This window comes from Balaenoptera musculus, chromosome 19 (assembly GCF_009873245.2).
Source record: "Balaenoptera musculus isolate JJ_BM4_2016_0621 chromosome 19, mBalMus1.pri.v3, whole genome shotgun sequence".
Taxonomy (NCBI): domain Eukaryota; kingdom Metazoa; phylum Chordata; class Mammalia; order Artiodactyla; family Balaenopteridae; genus Balaenoptera; species Balaenoptera musculus.
In genome coordinates, this window is record NC_045803.1 from 8,916,754 (window position 1) to 8,940,215 (window position 23,462).

A 23,462-nucleotide genomic window follows, 5' to 3' on the forward strand; every position below is an offset into this window, starting at 1 on the left:
TCCCACAGCTCTAATCGATTGGTAACAGCTGCCTAGAGCTCAGTTAAGACTCCTGAGATCTCAGATTGATTACCAGTGTCTGCCATGGCACAGGCTGAAGAGTAAGTAGTGTGAGAATCTGTGCCACCCATGACCTAAATAGTGATTTTCAACCCTGGCTGTGCTTTAAAATCATATTAAAAGTGCTCAAGCTTGGGTTGCACTCTGATAGATTGTGATTTGATTGAGGTTCCCCACCCTTTTGGTTTTGGAGGGTTTTTTTCCATAGGTGATCCAAATGTGTAGTTAGGGTTGGAAACCACTGAACAGGACAGTTCTTTCCTTTCCAACCCATTTGTTTATTCATTCACTCAAACATGAAGGGAATGTGGTTTCGCGGTTACCAAGGGAGGTAGAAGAAGCCTGAAGAAAACATTGTTCAGAAGCGGCAGAACCAGACCCCACCCCCATTTACTCAGCAATTATCTACTCAGCACCTACTGTGTGCCACGCCCTGGTTCAAACCCTGGGATTACAGCACTAAATAGCATAACCAGATCTGGAGTGGACACAGACGCCTTTCTTTTCACCACCCTCCAGATCCAGTCTGCCTTTGAGAACTCTCCTCTCAGGTCTCTTATGCAAGTGTCCCAGGTGCTTGGTAAAGGGCCTGGTACATAGTTTTGGGTTCTTAACATGTTTACTAAATGCTCGTTCCATGTCAGGCCTTGTGGGCCAGGCATCAGGGATTTGACTGTGACCAAGGGAGATCCAGTCACTGCCTTCACAGATCTTGCAGTGTGTGTGCGTGCGTGTGTGTGTTTTCTTTCTGTATGGAAGGGGGTGACAGAAGATTACTCAAGGTGGCCAGGACAGCTGGCCAACTCATGTCTTATGGAAATAACATACAGGTATACATAGAGTCCCCAAACCCTTGATGCCCTTCTGGAGACAAAAAAGTATATACGGGAATCCCAGAAGACCTCATCCTGTCTCCACCACTTACTATCATATCAGTCAAGGGACTTATTCTCCCCGAGCCTCAATTTCATTCTCCAGAAACGGATAATAAACCTCTTTCCAGAGTTGTTGCAACAGTTTTTGGAGATAAATTCATACAGTGGTCAATAAATGCTGAATAAATGAACGCGGGGTAACGAGCAGGGTAGTTGTGAAGATTCAATGAGATAATCAGCCAACATGACTGATAAAGTAGGCTTTCAGTAAAGAAGGTGGTGGTAATTGGCCAGGACAGATAGCTAGAACTTTTTCCTTGGGGTAAGAAGAATGCATTTCACCATTTTAAAGGTGATGTGATTCAAACAAACTATGGAGCTATTGTGTTTGGGTTCCAATACTGACTGCTGCTTCTAGCTGTGTGATCTTAGACAAATTACTTTACCTGTCTGTGCCTCAGTTTGCCTGTGAGTTTTAACTAAAAATTGATAGATGTAAAGCGCTTAGAACAGTTCCTGGCAGGTAAGGGCTATATTGAGCATTAAGGTTCTTCTTATTCCGCCTTCCGCACAGCCCACAGCAGGGGCCACCACCTCCCACCTTCAGGTCTTAATCTGCCGGCGGCAGTCCCCACGGCCCTGAAAAGGACCAGGCAGGAGCGCGCAGGCGCATTGAGGCAAAGTCTGGTGGGAAGCCCAAGCGGCCCGGCTGGCAGCCATCTTGGTAAAGGGCAGCGTCGGCAGCTTCTCTACGTAATCAGTCTGCGCGACCGGCTGGCGCCCGGCGGTCCATGGCGTAGAGCGGGCAGCCGCGGGGGCTACGGGGACCGGTGTTTGAGGGGCGTGATGGGGGAGGCGGCCGTGGCCGCGGGGCCTTGCCCGCTGCGCGAGGACAGCTTCACACGCTTCTCGTCTCAGAGCAATGTGTACGGGCTGGCGGGCGGCGCGGGCGGGCGCGGGGAGCTGCTGGCCGCCACCCTTAAAGGCAAGGTGCTAGGTTTCCGCTACCAAGACCTCCGACAGAAAATCCGGCCCGTGGCCAAGGAGCTGCAGTTCAATTACATTCCCGGTGCGTGGCGCCATGGGGCTGGGGGCTTGGAACGTAGTGCTGAGAAGGCTTCTGAGGCTCTGAGCCAGGTCACCAGATGGGAGAATGGGATCAGGGTGATGGTGATTGAAGGGGGTCAAGGCTGGTTATCTGGAGGCATTGGGGTCAGAGGACGGGGCTAATAGGGGCCTGAAGTAGTTAGGGTTCAGGATTCCTCAGACTCAGAAACCAGGATCCCTCCTACCATGGTGATGGTGATGAGGACTCGCACCGTCCCAGAGGTCATGATAATTTGTGGTGGTCGGAGATGACTGAGTCCTAGAGGTCAGGGCTCACTGTTGATTGGAAATATTGGGGTCACGGGTCTGCCTGAAACGTGAACTTTGAACTGTTCTCTCCCAGTGGACGCAGAGATTGTCTCCATCGACACCTTCAACAAGTCGCCCCCAAAGCAGGGCCTGGTGGTGGGGATCACGTTCATCAAGGTACCCAGAGCCCTCCACCTATCCATTTTCTCCTCCTTACTGGGTCTGACCCATATCCCTCTTGCTGCCCCTACTCTCTCCTGAGGCCAGTTTCCTCTCCCAGGATTCAGGGGACAAGGGCAGCCCCTTCCTTAACATCTACTGTGACTATGAGCCTGGCTCTGAGTACAACCTGGACTCCATTGCCCGTAAGTGTGGCCTGGAGGGAAGGAGGGATGGGGAAGGGGGTGGGGGGTGGGGGGCTGTCAGGTCTCCTGTTCCCATCTGCCTGTGCTCCCCCTGCAGAGAGCTGCCTGAACCTGGAGCTCCAGTTCACTCCTTTCCAACTGTGCCACGCAGAGTAAGTAAGCCACAGGTGTGATACAATAGGGAGTGTGTGTGTGTGTGTGTGTGTGTGTGTGTGTGTGTGTTGGGAGGGCGGAGGCTGTAGCAAACTGGAGACCACAAACCTGCCTATAGACAATCAGACTAGTTTGTTTTTTAAAGCATCGTGCATTTAAGGTAGCCATGGACCAGACTTGGCTGATGGGCTACCATTTTGTTATCCCCGAACTAGATAATTTGAGAGTGAATTGAGCACCTGTGCTCCAGACGTGTAGAATTCTCAAATTCTAACGATCTAGATTTGGGTATTCCAAGACCCAGAAATGCCAATTTTTCTAGAGTTATAAGCTCTGGGATTCCAAGATTTGAAAATTCTACAGTTTGATGATTCTGAGATTCTGTAACATTAAAGCCCTAACGTTGTCATATTTCAAGGAGATAGAATACAGACCGTCTAGAATACTGATGTTCTAGAATCCCAAAGTATAAGAATTCCATTCTAGAGCTCTGAATTCCAGAACACCAGTGTTCTAGCAGAGGGGTTGGCAAACTTTTTCTTTTAAGGCGCAGCTTCGGGGTCAAATAATCTCTATCACAACTACTCAAGTTGGCCACTGTAGCAAGAAGGCAGCCATTGACACTGTGTAAATGAATGGGTGTGGCTGTGTTCCAATAAAACTTTATTCACAAAAACAGGCCGTGGGTTTTGGATTTTCCCTGCAGGTCATAGTTTGCCAACCTCTGGTCTAGCAGATGAGAGTTCTAGAAACTGAAGGTTCTAAAGCACTAATGTTCTGGGTTCTACAATCTGGGTATTCTACCAATTCTATAAGTCTGAATATCCATGATGGCAATTTCCAGAAGTTCTAGCATTTCAAAGGAGACAGAAAACAGAACTTCTAGAACACTGGGGTTCTAGGGTAAAGAGGTACTAGTGTTCTGAGGTTCTGCAGCCCATTCTAGAGCTCCATGTTCATTCCTGAATCCACATCCAGAGTGAAGATTCTAGCAAGTGAGGGCTCTAGAAACAGAAGGTTTCTGTGATTCTGGGACTGGAAAGTTCTAAAATCTGAGATTCTGTGAGGGCTAGTTTCTAGAATTCTACATCCTGAGATCCTAGCTCTGGATCCAGTGTCTAGAACCCAGAATGTTAGGGTTCTCGCAGGCAAGAGTTTCTGCAAGAGGAGGATTTTAAAACACACGGACTCTACCAAACTGGCATTCTAGATTTTTCTGCTTTCAGGGTCCAGGTCGGGGATCAACTGGAGACCGTGTTTCTCCTGAGTGGGAATGACCCAGCCATTCATCTCTACAAGGAGGTGAGGCAGGGGGAGGCTGGGTGGGCAGAGCCCTGCTGGGGCCACCATGGGCTGGCACGGGGCGCAGTGTGTGAGGCTGGCCTCTGACTCCAAGCGGGTGGCGGGTCTTGGTTCCCCCAGAACGAGGGGCTGCATCAGTTTGAAGAACAGCCCGTGGAAAACCTCTTCCCAGAGCTCACGAACCTGACCAGTAGGTAGGAGAGGCCCTGACAGAGACCAGTGGGAACCGGGGCAGGCAGCCTCAGAGAAATCAGGTGGTGGGAATTGACCCCTAGAGAAATCAGGCCCACCGGAGGCCCAGGGCTCTACCGGAGGTGGGGTGGGGTGGGGTGGATGCTTCTAGGGAGGTGGAGGTGGGGGCTGGGGCCTGGTGACGGCCCTCAGGCCCCTCTGTCCACCCGTCCACCCCCAGTGTCCTCTGGCTTGACGTGCACAACCTGCCCGGCACGTCCCGGCGACTCTCAGCTCTCGGCTGTCAGAGCGGTTATGTCCGTGTCGCCCACGTAGACCAGCAGAGTCGAGGTGATGGCTGGGGCGGGGGCCCAGACACGGGGGGCGGGGCAGGGCCGGGCGGGGCGGGGGTGCTCGGGGCTGGGCCCTGAGTCCTCGCCCTCCACACAGAGGTTCTGCAGACTTGGACGATCCTGCAGGACGGCCCCATCTCCCGAGTGATCGTGTTCAGCCTCTCGGCCCCCGAGGGTGAGCTCCGGGCAGGGGGAGGCCAGGCTGCGGGCTCGGCTCCTCCACCCACATTTGTACCCCTCTCCCCACATGCCCAGCTCCCCACCATCCCTCCCTCCCCACTGTGTGCCCCACTCCAGCCCGGGAGCTCCAGTGTACCCATTCCCTCCCCACGACGCTCCTGAATTTCAGCTCCAGCTACTTGCCCCTGTGGTGGTCTGACTTTAGCTTTTACCCTGGAGTTGAACTTCTGCCTTTCCCTTGGTGGTCTGACTTTCACCGCTCACACTGTGACTTCCTCTGACCCCCCGTCTGTGGCCTCTTCACTCTGTCTCTTGCTGCCATCCAAGTCCAGGCTTTTCTCATGGACTCAGCGCTGTCTCCCCACTCGGGGTCTCTCCTTTCGCCCCACATGTTGATCTGTTCCTCTTACTGCGGTCTGTCCTTCTCTGGCGTTTCTCTTGGCCTGACCTCTGTAGTCTGTCTTCTGCCCCTTCCCCTGTGGTTTATCCCCTGATGCTCTCACTGTGGTCTAACCACGGACTTTTGTGCTGTCACCTAACCTTTGTCTCTTCTACCCTGGTGGTCTAACCTTGGACTTTTTAAACTGTCATCCAACACCTCTCCCTCCTCCTGGCATCTGACCTCCATCATTCTCTCGTGGTCTAACCTCTAACCCTCCCCCTGTAGCCCAATCTCAGGGGTCTAACGTATGTTCCTCTCAGGAATGGACGGATGGGGAGGAGGGAGGAGGAGCCTAGAACCTGTCCCCTCACACCTCCCCCGCCATTCACGTTCCTTCTCCAGAGACCGAGGACAGGCCACAGCAGGAGGAGTACAGCGTGCTGGTGGCCAGCATGTTGGAACCAGCGGTGGTGTATCGGTGAGGGCCACAGGGCACGTGGGTGTGGGCTGACCCCATGCCTTTGCACGGTCATCTAACCTTGTCATTCTCCGCAGAGAGTAAAGCTTTGGGTGTAGTGGTTCAGGGCTGGGCAGGTAGAGGTGTCTGTGTCCCAGGGAGAGGAGCATGAGTGTTTAAGTCTAGAACTTGTAGGGGATGTGCTGAGGCCTCGGGTGGGAACCGAGATGTCCCGTCCCCCCTGGGGTAGGTGGACAGAGCATGTTGGCAAGTGTTTAATCACAGGCTCCATGTGGGAGAAAGCCCTGGTTTATGGGATCTGCCCATTTCCGTGCTGTCAACACTCCCACCTCAGTGGATTTTGAGCCACCAACGTGATGCCAAGCCGCTCACAAAGTTTCTGAAAATTTCCCAGTCGGCTCCCGTGAGCCAGTGCGAGCCAGCTGGGCACAGCTGGTGGGCGGTGAAGGTGTCCGGGCTGGGGCTGAGCTCTCAGGCTTCAGGGGGCTTCGTGGGTGTCCAGACTGGAGACAAGGGGGTCACCAGAAGGAAGGTGTGGGTTTCTATTTGGGAGCAAGGCGGTCCCACCTCCAGGGACAGTGTGGGCGTCCAGATCAGAGACAGTTTGAGCTCCCCTTGGTGGATATGAGGATGTCTAACTTGGAGACGAGGGTGTCCAGGCTTCAGGAGGAACAGTACATCCAGACCTGACCCGTGAGGGTCCGGTGCTAAGGGTGGCGGGCACCGCGGTCGACCTCAGTCTCCCCGCCGTGGTCTGACCCTCAGGGACCTGCTGAGCCGGGGCCTCGAGGACCAGCTTCTCCTGCCTGGCAGCGACCAGTTTGACAGCGTCCTCTGTGGCCTGGTCACCGACATCGATTTGGATGGGCGGCCGGAGGTCCTGGTGGCCACCTACGGACAGGTGGGGCCGGAGGGGTGGGGCTGCCGTGGCCTGTGTCCTCTGCCTCCTGCCTCTCCCCGTGTGACCCCAATCCCCTGCCCCTGCAGGAGCTGCTCTGTTACAAGTACTGCAGCCCAGAGCGCGGGCTCCCCGGGGCCCAGCGTGGCTTCCGCTTGCTGTGGCAGCGGAGCTTCTCGAGCCCCCTGCTGGCCATGGCGCACGTGGACCTGACCGGGGACGGGCTGCGCGAGCTCGCTGTGGTCTCCCTGAAGGGCGTGCACATCCTGCAGGTAGCCAGGGGCCCCTGAGACGGCGCCTTAACACCCGCCTCATTGAGGGCACGTTCTCATGGGAGAGGGGTAGGCAGGCCTCGGCCGGATCCCTCTGGAAACTGGAGCCTGGGCCCCGCGTCGGGCAAGGGGGTCATTGGCTGCAGGTCCCCTCTTGGGGGAAGCAGGCGGTTCCTGTTGGTCAAGGAGAAGGGAGGTGCTGGGGGCACTCACAGCCAGGGGGAAGGGGGTTCAGCCACAGCATCTGTCACCCCCGGCCCCCTGGCCTCCCTCCGCCTCCCGAACGCCTGTACTTTGTTCCGCCTGCTTCGACCGTGTCCCTTCCCTGTGGCCCAGCCTCGATCTGCCCCCGAGACCTGACCTGCACTCTTCCACTGCGCCCTAACCTTGGCCCTCCTACTGCAGCCACCCTTTCTTCTACCTGTGTGACCGGCTTCATTCTGCCTGTGGTCTAACCTTCAGCCTCCTTCTCCAGCCAATCTCCAGCTCTCTGCCATAGTCTAATCTCAAACCCTTCCACTTTGGTCTAACCACTGAACTTTCTACTGTGGTCACGCCCGTGACCTGTGGTCTAATGTCCAGCCTTCTCCTGTACTTTGACCTCTCACCCTCCAACAGCAGCTTAACTGCCCTTATGGTTTAATATCCAACCATTCCAATGGCCCAAGGTCCAGCCTGGAACCTTCCGTTGCTGTTTAACCTCCAACTAATATGTCTGACCTCTGACCTTTTCACTACGGCCCGGCCCCAGCCCTTCAGCTGTGATGTACCTCTGTTTCCTGATCTGGTGTTTTCCCACCCCTTCGCTCTGGTCTGACTCCAGGCTCCTTTCACATGTGGTCTCACCTGGGTTCTTTCTACTGGAGTCGAGCCTTACTGTCTCCGCTGCAGGCTTTGCTGGGGCCTTTTCCTTCAGTCTAGTCGTCAGCGGAATGGTCCAGGTTAGACCTCAGAGAGATAGAGGTTGGACCCCAGTGGAAAAGTCTGAGGCTGAACCACAGTACATGGGACAAAGGTTGGACCCTCGAGTAAAACGGAATGAGGAGAGGTCTGAGGTTAGACCACAGTGGACAGGGCTGTGGTCCACCTGGGGGAGAAGGGGCTTCCCTTCTGCTGCGGTCTCAGCCTCCCAGCATCCCGCATTGTGATCTCTTTCAAGCCATTCCACTGTGATCTCCCCTCCGTCCCTTCTCTCAGGGGCTAACTTCGGACCCTCCAACCAGGGTCTGGCTCCGTCCCTTGTGTGGTGACATAGTCCTCTCTTTTCCACTTTGGTTTGCTCCTTCTCTGTCCTGTGGGCCTAACCTTTTCTGCCAGGGTCTCACCTTTGTTCCCCCTGCTGTGGACTAACCTCAGCCTCTCTCGGGTGGTCAAGCCTCACCCCCATATAACGCGAGCTCTCCTTTATGTTTTTTTGTTTGTTTGTTGGGGTATAGTTGTTTTACAGTGTTGTGTTATCTCCGTTATGTTTTGATCCATCCCCGTCCCCTCCACTGAGTTCTAACCTCAGACCCACACATCTGGGGCTGGGCTTTGTCCCTTCCACCGGAAGTTCACTGAAGGCCGTCCCCCTGGGTCTGACCTTCACCCCATCACAGAGACCCATTCGAACCCCACACGCGGACCTCCCACCGTGGCTGTGCTCTCAGCCTTTGGGGGTTGGGGGGGGGGGGCGGCATGTAACCTGCACCTTCCAGCTCTGTCTCAGCCCTGCCCTCCTCTCTCGTTCCCCACAGCACAGCCTGATCCAGGCCTCGGAGCTGGTTCTGACCCGGCTTCGGCACCAAGCGGAGCAGAGGAGACGTCAGCCACAGAGGCTGGGGGACAAGGTGGGCGCCGGGCCTGCTGAGACCCCGGCCTCCTGAGCACCCACCCACTGCCCACCCCAGGCCTGCCACAGTTCCTTGGGGTGCCCACCTCCAGCTCTTCATGGCGAGGGAAGCATCCTGAAGGAGGCACTGGTCTCCCCAGACACCCCAGGGTGGTGGAGCGGTGGGTCCTGCTCTGGCTCTGCCCCAGCGTGCCCTGTGACCCCCACTCCCCTCTCTGTGCCTCTGTGTCCCCATTTGAAAATTGGATGATCCCACCCCACCCCACCTCTATCCCCTTGAGACTCGGTCAGTGGTGATTATTTCTATGTCTAGAGGAACCAAACTTGCACTTGTCTCCATTCTTTTGTTCGGCATACGCTTGATGAGGACCAACTGTTGCCAGGCTCTGTCGGGAGCCGGACTCACCCAGAAGAATGGAGGGAGGGGGGGACTTTGGGGATTGGGGATCCAAGGTCAGACCCAGCAGCCGGACTGAAGTGGGATCGTAGCGTAGATTTCAGAGGAAAGAAAGGAAGTTAGGCCCTACAAGAAGTTAAACCTCCATAGGAAAGACTGTAGAATATAAGGGAAAGGTCTGTAGGGTTATTAGACCTCCGCAAGTGAACTGAGGTTAGACCCCAGTGGAAAGCTCTGGATCTGAGGTCAGGGCTCAATTGGAAGATAAGGAAATTGAGCCTCAGAGGAGAAGATGTGGGTGGAAAGGACTGTCGTGGGGAAGCCATGGTCAAATTGTAGCAAGGGGTCTCAGGCCAGACCCCCTGTGAATAATGCTGAAGTTGGACCCTAGCAAAAATTACTATGGTTAGACCTTGCGCCAAGAGCCAAGGTTAACACCCAGCAGAAGTGATCGATTTAGGTCTCAACTGGGGAGTCCTGAGATGAGCCCCAGGCTACACTGTCCTGGAAAGGGCTAAGGGTAGGCCTAGTTGAAAAGCCCAGGGGATTGCGGAACCAGGAAGTGGGAGACAAGGCTAACTTCCCTGCCCCGTGGCTGTAGCGATTGCCCCTCCTGTGGCCACTTCCGTGGCACCAGGAGAAGGAATTGAGGCCTACATCACAGGGACCAGTGGAGGGCGGGGACAACAGAAGAAATCTTGCCAGGAATAGAATCGGGTCGGGAGGGTGGGGGAGCAATTCCTGAGCGGGGTCCAGGCTGGTTGTGGGAGGGAGTTCCTTCCTTGCTGCTGCAGGGTTTGGGTGGGACCCCTGCTTCCTGGGGGGGGGGGGCAGGCACCATGGTCGTTCTAGCCATCTGTCTACCTTCTGCCATGGAAGTCCACCCGTCAGTCTGACCATCTGCACCGACAGTGAAGACTAAGCTACCAGTGCCCCACAGTGGGTCTTCAGGAGGCTGGAGCCCACCAATTCTTGGCCACCCTTGTCTTCACCTCACCTCCCAGAACCCAAGTGTGGGAAATCGCAGGGAGCCGGAGCTGGGTCGTCTCCCTCCTCTCCTGGCAGTGGGCCCGGGGGTGTCCAGCCAGGACTGGCGATGGGCATGGGCCATTGGCAACATCAGGGTCTCCCTCCTGCTGCCCGTCTGCAGAGGCTGAGTGCTCCGTCGCCTCCTGTCCTGGGTGGGAGTGGGACCCTAGGGTGGGATTTGGGACATTTAAGTAGTGATGTTCTGGGTCTGTGAGGTGTGTGCACGTGTGTGTGTGTTCACCATTTCAGGACTCATGAGTTTGTGTTCCCAGCGCCTGCCCGGTCCTTTGCAGCTGGCTGCCTAACTTCTTGCCGGCCCCTCAGTCTGGGACAGTGTGTAGTGTAGCAGTTAAGGGAGAACCTGAAGCCACACTTCACCACTCTGTGCCTCAGTTTCCCCATCTGTAAAATGGGGCTAGTAGCATTTACCTCACAGGGCTTTTAGGAGGGTCAGCTGTGTCAACATGTGTCAAGCACTTATTAAAAATGTTATAACAATGCCTGGCACGTGGTAAGGGCTGGAAGCCCCTTGTGAGTGGCAACTGTTGCTATTATTATTAATGGGTGCCTTTGTGGTTGTTTCTGGCTGGCTTTGTCAGCAGGCACAGCATGTGAATTTGGATCTGACTCTGGCTAAAAACATTCTTGCCCTCCCCGCAGTTCTGGGAGCCTGTGACTATTTGTAGCTGTTTTGCCTCTTTGGCCCTTGTATGGATCAGCAAGTGTGTGTGTGTGTGTGTGTGTGTGTGTGTGTGTGTCCGCGCGCGCGCGCGCGTGTGCTGTCCCTTGCCTGTGGTGCTGAACCCAGAGGGTGGGTGGGAGGCTTGGGCTGCTTCATCTCCCCCCACCCCACCCCCCGCCCCTCCTCTCTCCAGGCCCCGCCCTGGCTCCCCGCGCCGGCCTCCCCTCTCCCCGCCTCCTCCTCCTCCCTCCCTGCTCTCTCCCCCGGCCCCCCTCCTCCCTCTCTAGCCGACTCCCCCTCCCCCGAAGCCCTCCCCCCTCCTCCTCTCCTCCCTCTATCCCCTCTCCCTCCCCTCCTCCCTAGCTCTCCCTCTCAGTCTCCAGCTCATCCTTCTCTCTCCCTCTCTCTCTCCCTCTGTCGGGCGGAGTCGCCCACCACTGCCAATCCAGTGCTGAGGGAACCTGCTCTAGGCTGTAGCTGCAGGTAGGAGACCCCCAGTTAGGGGGGGCTTGGGGGAAGGATGGTGTTACCCCAGGTGGGTGGAGGGGGGCATTTGAGGAGCCAGGAGCCGCTTCTCCCTGAGCTCCGTTATAGGGGATGGGGGGCTGCATATCCCGGGCGCGGGTACCAGGGCCCTAAGGTGCAGTAGGGGCGCCACCAGCGGTCAACATCCTCAACCCCTCCTGCGCTTCAGGGAGCACGGCGGGCTGGGGAGGGGGTGCCTCCTGGGCACTGAGGAGGTGAGAACACCCCACCCTGTCTGGGGCAGCACCCGCACTCGCGTTCTCCACCTACACCTCCGCCCCCGCCTTCCTGTGTCTGGGTCTCGTCTTTCTGTGTCTCCACATCTCTCAGGGGTCTCTGTCCTGCGGAGTCTGGCCGCCTCTCCGAGTCCCTTTCCCTGTCTCCCTCAGTCTCACTCTTGTCTCTGTCTCTCTCTGTGCCTGGGTCTGTTCCGGCTTTCTGTCTCTAAGTCCTTGGTTCCTCTCTGCTTTCCTCTTTCGCCATCTCTGTGTGTTTCCCTCTGTCTCTGTCTCTACTGTCTCAGCTTTCCCGTGTCTCTGTCTCGGTCCATCTCCGCGTGTATCTTTCTCTTCCCTGCTTCTCATCTCCATCTCCGTCTCTAGGACCTGGTCTCTGTTTCTCTCTCTCTCTTTCCTCTCCGCTTCCTCTCCCTGGTTAACTGCCTCCTACACACCTTTGTCTCCGCCCCTGGCAAGGGGAGACCTGGGGGAAGAAGACCCGCCCCGCCCCCTGCCGCCGCCGCAGAGTGGGCTCCCCCAGGAGGCACGGAGTCCCCCAGACTCCTCTCCCTTCCTCAGCCGAGCTCCCCCATCCTCCCGGCTGGCATCCGCCCGTCCCTCCCCTGAGGACAGAGCTCCTCTGCTTTCCCCTGCCTTATTTCTGGCATCCTGAAGCCAGTCCTTCTTGCAGTCTAACCTGTAGCCTTTGTAGAGGAGACTGAACCAGTCCTGTCTGCAATCTAACCTCCCATTCCTCTTCAAAATTGACTGGACCAGTCCCTGCTGCAGTCTAACTTCCATACCTCTTTTGCCGTTTGTCCATTTCTTGACTCATTCATTCTTTTGACAATTACTGAGCACCTTTCCTGCTCCAGGCACAGCTTTAGGTACTGGGCCAGGCCAGTCCCTCCTGCAGTCTCGCCTCCATCGTCTCATGGTGTGCCAGCCCCAGACCTGTCTCCCAGTGGGGCTGGAGCTCAAAAGCTTCTCCACCGCCCCTTGGGGGCTCTGAGAGGGCCCTTCTGAGTCTAGAGGTCCCTGGCCGATACATCCTCTTCTTTTCTGTTGGGAAGGGGGCCCCAGAGAAGGCGGGCGAGATGAGAGGTGTGGGGCTGAGCCTGTAGCCCAGGCTGTGATGGGGTGAGGTCCTCTAGTGCCCACGTGGGATTCCAGGTGGGTTAAAACAAGCACCAGCTTAGGAGTCCCACACCTTGAGTTCCATCTCTTCTCTGCCCCTGACTTGAAGTTGCATGACTTGGCCAAGCTCTTTGCCCCTCCGGACCTCAGTTTACCGATCGGCGTACCATAGCCTGAACACTGAGACTGTGTGTGTCTGTGTGTGATCCCCAGGCTGGGACATTGTGTGCAGGCGGGAGAGCCTGGCTTACCCTGGAGCAGTAAGCGTGCATGTTTAGAAGGCCGTGTCCCCACCGAGAGCAGGCAGCGGGCACCCCCTGCGCCCACCCTGAGCGCGGTCAGGAACCATCACCCCCCTTAACCAATATGAGGGACTTGAAGGAGGGGGTCCCACCTGGCCTGCCGCACTGACTGCCCCACCCCACCGAAGCTTGCAGTCCCACCCTACAGATGAGGTCTCCGAGGCCCCGAGAGGTGGGTGAGGCAGAACTGGGGCACTCGCCACTGACCCAGCTGGCCACCGGCCCACAAGGGAGGGGAGAGGTGGCCCCAGGAGACGGTGCCCGCCATCTGCCCTCCGGAGTCCCACCCTGGCCTCCACCTGACGCTTTCGCCCCTGGATTCTAAACCCAGATTATGTTTCACGGCTGCTCATGGAGCGCGAGGCAGAGGCAGGAGCCTCAGGAAGAGGGAACCCAGCTGTCCCCAGTGACAGGGCTCAGCTGTCCCCAGTGACAGGGCTCAGCCCTCTTGGTGGTTCATTTAACAGATATTTATCTAGTGCTTTCTCTCCCTGACCCCTTCTTCCCTAAGGCCCCGGGGAGAGGAAACCAGGTTTTGCAGGAAAAGGCATTGAACCAGGCTGCTTTGCCCAGCGCCAGGGCAAGGAGGGCGGGCCTCCTATTGGCTGACCCGGGTCTCCCTTGAGGACTGAGGCGGGAGGGACAGGTGGTTGGACTTGAGGGCGGACTTCCCAGGCCATGACCCTTCCCTGAGAGAGGGAGTGAGATGCTATAGATGAATTCTTGACTCCCAGGTGGACCTGGTTTCTCCTGAAAGCTGGGGGGAGGGGAGGGAGGGAGAAGAGAGCGTGAGTCTTTGCCTTGGATCCTGGTGGGTTTGTAATTATGCCTAAGTCGTTGCTAATTAGGGGGCTGCTAATTAGGTGTATCGTTAGGGGCCTTGCCGAGGGGGCTAATTGTGCGGTGGCCCTTTAAGAATCACCCCGCCCCCTGCCCCCCTACACACACACACACACACACACTCTTCAGGGAAGTTCTGCCAACATTTTGCCTCCCTCCCCCAAAGGAGCCAGCTCCCAATCCATGAGGACATGGGTGTACGTTGGGGGCAGGCTGTGGGTTAGACTGTGAGAAGAACTTTTCAGACAGAAATGGACGTTACTGGGAGAACTGCTGCGGCTGGTGGCCAGGAGAGGGGTCCGGGAGGGTGGAGGCCCTGAGGACCCCTGCCTTCCTCTCTCAGTCCCATATTATAGGCTACGGGGTTACCATGACAACACAAGGGTGGGGCAGGGGAGCTGGAAGTCAGGACCACTCTTGGAGAGAGAAACTGGGAGCTGCAGAATGGGTGCTGGGGGACGTTGGGCAAGTTATTTAGCCTCTCTGAGCCTTGGTCTTCTCCTCTGTGAAATGGCTGGGGACTCCCCAAAGTGGGATGGTGTCATTTCAAACAGAGTGGCCACAGAAGGTGACATCTGAGTGGAGAGCTGAAGGAGAAGAGGGAGCGGATATGTGGGGAAGAGTGTCCCAGGAAGGGGGAACAGCAGGTGCAAAGGCCCTGAAGCAAGAACTTGCCTGAGGAACAGCAAGGAGGTGGTGTAGCTGGGGCCAAGTGAGGGAGGGGGAGAGAGAGAGAGATGAGGCCAGAGAGGGAATGAGGGGCCAGATTGTGCGACACCTTATGAAGCGGGGAGGGGACTTTGGTGTTCTGAGTGAGACCAGAGCCATGGAGGGTTCTGATCAGAGGGGAGGATGTGAACTGATTGGCATTTTTAAAGGAGACCTAGACATAGAAATAGCCACTCGAACCCAGGACCAGAGGCAGGAAGAGAAGTATTCACCCCACACCCACAAATGTGGGTGTGGGGTCAGAAAGCCCAACCTAGGACCTCATGTCACAGCTTCTAAGGAATCCTGCACCTTCCAGAGACCCAGGGATGCTGGAGAGAGACACCTGCCAGCATTGCGGGGAAGGATGTGAGTGAGAGACCCTCCAGCAGCCCCTCCCCAGCCCTACCTGAGACAGACAGACAAACACCCCAGCAGCTGCCACAGCCCAAATCCCAAGCAGGAGCCCTCCAAGCACCAAGTTGGAAACCATAGGAATCACAAAATGAGTTGAGGGCTCCCCAGCCCCTTGCCTCTCCCACTAACTTATTCAGTCTGTGTTCTTTTGCGCCTGACTTCACTCTTCCATGGCATGTCTGTGAGATTCATCTGCATTGTTGAGTGTATCAGTTGCCCGCTCCCTTTTCAGTGCTGTATAATATTCCACTGCATGACTATTCCGCCATGTACTTCTCCATGTTCTTGCTGATAGGCATATGGGTTGTTTCAAGAGGGGAGCCATTATAAATGAAGCTGCTGCGAACATGTGTGTATGTGTCTTCTGACGAACACTTGACTTATTTCTCTTGGGTACATACCTGGGAGTGGAATTGCTGAGTCCTAGGATACCTGATGTTCAGCTATAGTTCCCTGCAGTGGTTTGACTCCCATCAGCAGTGCATGATGTCTTTATCTTTCTGTGTCTTTCTCTCTTGGTCTCTGCCTGGCGCTCTCTGTGTCTCTTTGTGACCCTGTCTCTTTGAATCACTGTCTCTCTTTGGCTCCCCCAGTCTCTCTCCTCCCTCTGTTAGTCCTCAGCTTCTCCCCCATTCTCCGACCCCGATGAACCTCGACTCCTGAGCAACAGGGAGGGGTTTGCTCCCCTCACCCAGACTTCCTCCTCCCCCACAGGACCCTGACCCCCTCCATGGCTCCCCTGGCCTTGGTGGGGTTTGCACTCCTCCTGGGGACTCCCCCATGCTCAGGGGCGGCCACCCCGACCCCCTCCCTGCCACCTCCCCCAGCCAACGACAGCGATGCCAGCAGCATGGGGGGCTGCCAGGGCTCCAACCGCTGCCAGCCAGGGGTCCTGCTGCCCGTTTGGGAGCCCGATGACCCATCGCTGGGAGACAAAGCCGCGCGGGCCGTGGTCTACTTTGTGGCCATGGTCTACATGTTCCTGGGTGTATCCATTATTGCCGACCGCTTCATGGCATCCATCGAGGTCATCACGTCCAAGGAGAAAGAGATCACCATCACTAAGTCCAACGGCGAGACCAGCGTGGGCACCGTCCGCATCTGGAATGAGACTGTGTCCAATCTCACACTCATGGCCCTGGGCTCCTCGGCCCCTGAGATCCTGCTGTCTGTTATTGAGGTCTGCGGCCACAACTTCCAGGCGGGCGAGCTGGGCCCGGGCACCATCGTGGGCAGCGCTGCCTTCAACATGTTTGTGGTCATTGCCGTGTGCATCTACGTCATCCCAGCTGGTGAGAGCCGCAAGATCAAGCACCTGAGAGTCTTCTTTGTCACCGCTTCTTGGAGTATCTTCGCCTACGTCTGGCTTTATCTCATCCTTGCCGTCTTTTCCCCGGGTGTGGTCCAGGTGAGCAAGGACCCACAGACATCTCCTTGGTGCATGTATGTCAGCAAAATCCAGAGGGGTGGCTCCCCGGGCTTGGAGAGTCAATGCCTGTATTTGCAGAAATGCATGCTCACATCTGAGAGGGCTGCCAGGTATGGTTGTGCAGGTCACGCACTGCACAAAGGCATTGGGCCGGAGAGGGCAAGTTGGGACTGGAGTCCAGTGGGTGCTCCCAAGCCAGGTCTGGATGGCACTGCAGGTCCTGGAAAGGGCTCATCTGCCCAGGATGGGGTGCCATTTTGCAATATGCCCATCCAGAACTCTCACAAGGGGGCCATATGTGCTAACAGAGTCCTAGTGATCTGTGTAATGCATACGACAGTCTAGCCAGGTATTTGCCAGGTATGGTCACACATGTTTTCTTATACTCCCTGCCTTTTGCATAATTTATTTCCACTTTGGCAATAAGACATCCCCCATTTGCATAATTTGCGTTACAGTTGCATAATCCAGCCTTGTGTTTTCTGACAGTGCTAACTTGGGTAACTTGGTGTAACTTGGTGCAATTTGCACAGTTTACCCATGGATTTTGCATAGATCCATGCCCACATCTGCGTAATCTAGCTCTGTATTTGCCAGATATGCAGTCGTGGTTTGCATAATTCATTCATTATTAATAATTGATTTCTGATGTTAGGATAATTTATGCCACTTCACTGTAACTCATACTCACATCCAATCCAACCTAGGTATAAGCCCAGCCCACTGCAAAGACCACTTTGCATAATTTATTCCAATAGTGAGACAAAATTTAGACCCACAGCTGCATAATTTACACCCACATTCACATAATCATTTGCCTCTCATTTATCCAGTGTCTTAATGGGCATACTGCTTAGTCTTCCTTTAAAACATTTGCCCAATTTATTTCCCACAGCCCCCATGACCACCACCTACATTTGCATAATGTATTCATGGGCCTGGCTTAATTCGCTCACACACGTGCATAATTTATTTGAGCCTACCCAGGATTCCTTCACACGTACGTATAATATACTCATGCATATCTGTCATGTTTTGCCAGTTATAGTTTCTTTCCAGGAAGGATCTAAAGTTAGAGTTATAAAAATTCTTTGCAGATGATATCGAGGCAGATCTGAGGGATTAGAAACCACAGTGAGGAAAAGGGGAGATGGTAGCACCGGAAAACAGGGATGAGAAAGGGAGAGAGACAGTTACTGTGATTGACTCACTACTGTAATGCTGAGTTTCCTGGCTGCCATGGCAAAAAGTACAGAACGATGCTTCACACGGTTCTCAGGCACTATTAAAAAAGGATGCTATTCTGACTTGGGTTTTCAAAGTGGTCCCTGACAAGGATTTACACCGAAACTGTGAAAGGAATTTTAGACACCATGGGTGGGAGGTGGGATAGGGATGGGATAGGGAGAGGGAGAGATTTCCCCTGAGAAGGAGCTGGCTCAGACATAGGGAAGACAGTGTAAAATGCCACAGCTCTGGGTAGAGAAGTGTCTATGGAGGATCTCTTCAGGAGTAAATGGAGACCAGACTGTTGGGATGTTTTCATGAAATGGCCAGACTTATGGGATGTTTTCATGACATAATCGAAAGAACGGGCATGAGCTAAAGATGATGCCATTCCCTCCTAGAGGCAACGAACTGGAGTAGTGAGAGGTGGGTCTGGCTCTGGGTTTTCTCCAGAAATGCTGTGTGACGTCAGGCAAAGCCTGTACCCTCTGGACCTCCGTTTACACATCTGAACGATAGAAGGGGTTGAAGTAGACCATTGGTTCTGGACCCTTCATAGCCAATCCTCCCTCTTTATAACAAATTTTGTTATATCCCCTTTATTCTGCTGGTGTGAAATTCTTAGCTAATAGGAGAGAGGTTTTCTCGCCTCGGAGTTTGGTGCCTGGACTCTGGAACCCGAGGCCTGGGTTCAAATCCCACCTCTGTTGTTTCCTAGCTGTATGACCTTGGGCAGTTTCCTTACCTGCTCTGTGCCTCAGTTTCCCCACCTGTAATCAGGGAGTCATCCTAGTACCAGCTTCAGAGGGCTGCATGAGGATCTGTTGAATTGCTACATGTGGAAGGGCTTAGAACAGCGAGCCTGGGACAGGGTAAGTGTGAGCTCCTCTTCCCGTTAACAAACTTCCCTACACTGTTGGCTTCCCAGAAGTCAGTATAATGCCCAGACCATGATATAAAGGAAAGTAATATCTAATAGAACAATCTGCATTTCTACATGTAAACGCTTGGGCATGACTACCTTCAAAGGCATGACGAAGAGCCAGATGGTGGCATCTACTTACATATAATGAACAAGCTGGTGTTTAAGAGAAAAAAAAAAAATCAGAAACCATTCCCATGCACGGAGACCAGCAGAGGAGCGGGTAGCCATGAGATTGAAATCAGGCATATTCAGCGTACATTAAACCATACAGGAAAATACTTCATACAGATATAAAACAGAATGGAGGGTAGACTCCAATTATCATAAGCAGGGTTTTCGCTGACGTGAACGTCCGGTGGGAGGTTCTGAAGTCAGGCAGGACGTGGGACAATTCTGCATCGTGTGGGACTGTCCCATGAGTCGCTGGATGTCACCAGGCTGGGACCGTATCCCCCTCCCCAATTATGGTGGCAACCCATAAATATCCCTAGATCTGTGACACCCCCTCTTGGGGGCGTTCTGTCCACTGAGACCTGAAGGTGTGTCTCACTCCCCTCCCAGGGTGGGCAAGCCCGTGAGCCCATTTGCAGGGGATGCGCTAGAAAGCAGATGTGAATCTATCAGAATCACCTTTTGTTTACCTGCAGGGAAGAAAGCCGATCTCAGGTGTTTGAGATCTCTCTTCTGATTAAGAGAGAATCGCCCACAGCATATACAGTGGCCAGTTCAATGAGCACAAGGCAAGAGTTCATTTTACAGCTTGCGTGGAAAATTCAGTTTCTTTTCACAAACCTGCTTGGTGGCTTTGTGTGGTACTATTTCCAAGTCCTGCCTTTCCTCTGAACCATCAGTAAACACAGCGACAAGGGCCTGTGGCAGTCGGAGCTTAAAGATCGTTCCCCTACCAGGCTCATTTTAAATACACCTCTGGGGCCATCTGATTTGTAAATACTCTTTCATCTTTTCTTCCTTATCTTTAATGAGAAAGGTAGCATATGAGTCTTTACATGAATATTTCAAGGCGAGCTGTCACGTGTTGGTGGATGTTTCTTGTACATGCCTGGGCCTGTGCCAGACCACAGGCAGACTTGAGTCCCAGACCTCAATGAACCCAAGATAATAGCGCTAGTAATAATAATAATGGTAATGGTCATTTCATGTTTTGTGTATTTTCCATGTGTCAATAACCAACAAGGCTACGTGCTAGGGGTACATAAGCTCATTCAATCTTGGGGATGTCCCCATTTTACAGACAAGAGGCTGGGCCAGGCATTCCTCTTCTAGAACCAGGATCTAAACTCAGCATTGCCTTGTCTCTCTGGGGCGGTAGCATGTAAATATGGGAACTCGCTTTATGAGGCTGTCAGACAACGAGCCAAACTTGGGCTTCTTTTAGAGTCAGAGTCCTGTCCCTAAGGGCCAAACAAATCCTAAGGAAGGAGAATCTGGCAAGGGCTGTACTTACTGGTGGGGTGGGTGGGGGTGGGGAGGGAATATGACAGTTTGGGGAGGTGAGCAGAGGACAGACCCTGGGTGATGGGTAGGCTTTGGAGAAGTGGAGGCATCCCGGGTGAGGAGGGGCAGAGGGGAAATGGAGCAGGGAGAGAAAAGACAGAGGGAGAGAGAGGCAAGAAGAGACACCAGCTCTGCCCCTGGACAGGGGCTGGGACCACGCGGTGGGGACGTGTCTCTGGCTTGGTGGTGGCTTAGGATGTCCGGGGATAGGATGTCTGGGATCCCGGCACTGGGGCAGCTAAGTGTGGTTCTCAGTGTGACAAAATGTGGATGGATGGATGGATGGATGGATGGATGGATGGATGGATGGATGGATGAGACCAGGAGAGAGACAGGAAGGGCGGGGGAAGGGGGGGGACATAAAGAGAGAAGTGTGGGGTGGGAAACTGTGAAGAATTTCATGAGGGAGAGAGGTAGGTATCTACAAAAGATATGAAAGAGAGACAAGGAGACAGCGGCAACAAGAAAGGAAGACACAGAGGGAGAAAGATAAAAAACCAACTGACATAGAGGATGAGACAGAGGCAGAAAGAGACAACGACCTAGAGAAACAGAGAGAGCGAGATATGGGGCGAGGCAGGGAGGAGCAGAGACAAGAGCCAGAGAGAGAGAGAGACAGAGATGGAGGGAGATAAGGGAAAAGGGGAGAGACAGAGACACGAAGAGGAAGGGGGAGAGGCAGAGATGAAGAGAGACAGGAGAGAGGCAGAGCCAGAAGGCCAGATGGGGACAGATGCAGGAGAGGGGCGCGGGGAGCGCCGGGTGGCGGCCGGGACCGGGCTCTGGGAAGAGAGGCGCCGGGAGGCGGCGGGCCGGCTGCGAGCGCGCCCCCTCCCGGAGCGGCGGTCCTGACCCGCGGGGCCGCCCGCAGGTGTGGGAGGCGCTGCTGACCCTCGTCTTCTTCCCGGTGTGCGTGGTGTTCGCCTGGATGGCCGACAAGCGGCTGCTCTTCTACAAGTACGTGTACAAGCGCTACCGCACCGACCCGCGCAGCGGCATCATCATCGGCGCCGAGGGCGACCCCCCCAAGAGCATCGAGCTGGACGGCACGTTCTTGGGCGCCGAGGCGCCGGGCGAGGTGGGCGGCCTGGGCCCGGGGCCCGCCGAGGCCCGCGAGCTGGACGCCAGCCGCCGCGAGGTCATCCAGATCCTCAAGGACCTCAAGCAGAAGCACCCGGACAAGGACCTGGAGCAGCTGGTGGGCATCGCCAACTACTACGCGCTGCTGCACCAGCAGAAGAGCCGCGCCTTCTACCGCATCCAGGCCACGCGGCTAATGACGGGCGCGGGCAACGTGCTGCGGCGACACGCGGTGGACGCTTCGCGCAGGGCCACCCTGGCCGAGGGCCCCGGCGAGGACGAGGACGACGGCGCCAGCCGCATCTTCTTTGAGCCCAGCCTCTACCACTGCCTGGAGAACTGCGGCTCCGTGCTGCTGTCCGTCACCTGCCAAGGCGGCGAGGGCAACAGCACCTTCTACGTGGACTACCGCACGGAGGACGGCTCCGCCAAGGCCGGCTCCGACTATGAGTACAGGTGGGTCCCGGGCAGTGCCCCCCGGCCCGCCTCGGGTGGGTGGGCAGGGAGGGCCGGCTGTTCGAAGGTCATAGGTTCCGCCATCCAGCGGCCTCCCAGGCTCCTCAGTCTCCTGGCTACCTCTGGCGCCCATCCTTACTTTGCTATGGGCAGAGCTGCAGTATTCATTCATTCATTCATTCATTCATTCACTCTTGAGAGTCTACTTTGTACCAGGCACTGTTCTAGGCATTTGGCAAACGCTGCTGGACAAGACAGACAGCAGTGGCTGTCCACCTACCACGGGCTGCTCCTCCCATGACCATGCTCTACCTGTGCATTCTTGTGCTTGACACTCCACTGTGTTCATTTTTATAGCTCCATTATATGTATCATACCTGGTAGAACAAGCACCCTCCCACACACCATTAGTAAGGTAAAAATGTTTATTGAGCACCTACTATATGCCAGGTGTATACCCCGGTGAACAAGACAGCTAAGGTCCCTACCCTCAAGTTGCAATAAGGTTATAAACTATGAAACATATAAAAACATCAGGTGATGGGGGGAAATGAAGTGGGATAAGAGGACAGACAGTGTCCAAATTGTCTCTGGGTCTTTGGTTCCACCATAAAGCTACCCACTCTTTGCACCCTCCTGTGTCTCACTGCCCCAGTATCTCTCCTCACCCCTCTTTGAGCAGAACTGTGATCTTGTTCAGCAACTCCTACTGCACGCCTACTAGGTGCCAGATGCTTTTTTAAAAATTTTTATTGAAATATAGCTGATTTGCAATGTTGTGTTAATTTCTGCTGTACAGCAAAGTGACTCAGTTATATATATATACATTCTTTTTCATATTCTTTTCCATTATGGCTTATCACAGGATATTGAATGTAGTAAGACCTTGTTGTTTATCCATCTGACAGATGCTTTTTTAAGGGGCTCAACAGAGAACAGTAAAGAAGATAACTTCTGTGTCCTCATGGGACCACAAAATTCTTTATGTATTTGTAGTTCTGTCCATACCACACTCTTTCAAGAATTATAGGTTTACAGTATGTTTTGTTATGTTAACTGATGTGCAAGTCTCCCATGGTTTCCTCTAATAATAGCATTTATTGTGTGTCTTCTATGTGCCAGAAACGAATCTGGGCAATGGAGACCAGCAGTAAACGAAAGACGTAAAAGTCCCTGCCCCAATGCAGCTGACATTCTCATGGGAAAGACAGGCCATTAGAAAGTATACATTCAAGACATTAAAGTATCAGGGAGTGGTAAGAACAGTGAAGAAAACAAAGCAGAATACGGGAGAGAGTGTTGATGGCTGAGCTTTTCACGGGTTCCACCTGCCGAGTGGAAGCTGAGCTGTTCACAGATCTTTGGTTCCGCCATCATGCAGCAGCCAGCCCCTCCTCCGCGAACTCTTCTCTTTCTGGGACTGAGGTCCCTGTTTCACAGATTTTTAGTTCCACCACTGTGCCTCAGCAAAGACCTTTGGTAGCCCAGGCTCCCCTCTGCCCCATCATATCTACACATCTTTCCACTGCTTTGGACATTTGTAGGTCTTTCCCTCCACCTCAGTCAGTCCAGGATCCTTTAGTCTGCCCATCCTCATCCACCTCTCCCACCCTGCCCCTCCGCAGCCTTCCCTGAGTGGAGCACAGCTGTTCACGGATCTTTGTTCCATCATCCTGTAGCATGGGATCCCTTTGGCCACCCATGACCTCCTCCCTCCATCCTCTCTGCCCATCCTACATCTCCAGCCTTCTTCGACTGAAGAAAAGGTATTCACTGTTTGGGGGCTTGCTGTGACTCAGTCTATCCACCATTCCCCTCCTACCCACACCTCTGGGTCTGCATTGCCCCCATCAAAGCCCCAAGCCTTTGCAGAAGGAAGTGAGTACACGTGTCACCTGC

At 54.6% G+C, this 23,462-nt stretch overlaps 2 protein-coding genes across 4 annotated transcripts in view; both read left to right on the forward strand.

Moving 5' to 3' along the window:
* The first annotated feature begins 1,728 nt into the window (after positions 1–1,728).
* On the forward strand, positions 1,729–9,001 carry KPTN (kaptin, actin binding protein). Its single transcript, XM_036833374.1, has 12 exons — positions 1,729–2,004; positions 2,386–2,468; positions 2,572–2,656; positions 2,754–2,808; positions 4,036–4,111; positions 4,232–4,305; positions 4,524–4,633; positions 4,733–4,810; positions 5,600–5,675; positions 6,441–6,576; positions 6,663–6,845; positions 8,582–9,001. The coding sequence occupies exons 1-12, from the start codon at positions 1,782–1,784 to the stop codon at positions 8,708–8,710; spliced, it is 1,308 nt and encodes a 435-aa protein (XP_036689269.1). The 5' UTR covers positions 1,729–1,781; the 3' UTR covers positions 8,711–9,001.
* Positions 9,002–11,161: 2,160 nt separating this feature from the next.
* Positions 11,162–23,462, forward strand: part of SLC8A2 (solute carrier family 8 member A2) — a 30,949-nt gene continuing 18,648 nt past the window's right edge. For all 3 annotated transcript variants that reach the window (XM_036834885.1, XM_036834886.1, XM_036834887.1), the window contains exons 1-3: positions 11,162–11,267; positions 15,646–16,339; positions 20,899–21,563. In XM_036834885.1, the coding sequence (XP_036690780.1) occupies positions 15,662–16,339; positions 20,899–21,563 (1,343 nt within the window). In that variant the 5' untranslated portion in view covers positions 11,162–11,267; positions 15,646–15,661. The remainder of the gene's footprint in view (positions 11,268–15,645; positions 16,340–20,898; positions 21,564–23,462) is intronic.

Bases quoted from the DNA above. Each gene is read 5' to 3' on its own strand.
- KPTN (XM_036833374.1), top strand. From the start codon at position 1,782: ATGGGGGAGGCGGCCGTGGCCGCGGGGCCTTGCCCGCTGCGCGAGGAC. The intron at 2,657-2,753 runs GTAAGTGTGGCC...CTCCCCCTGCAG, and splicing joins CAACCTGGACTCCATTGCCC to AGAGCTGCCTGAACCTGGAG. The intron at 4,112-4,231 runs GTGAGGCAGGGG...TGGTTCCCCCAG, and splicing joins CCATTCATCTCTACAAGGAG to AACGAGGGGCTGCATCAGTT.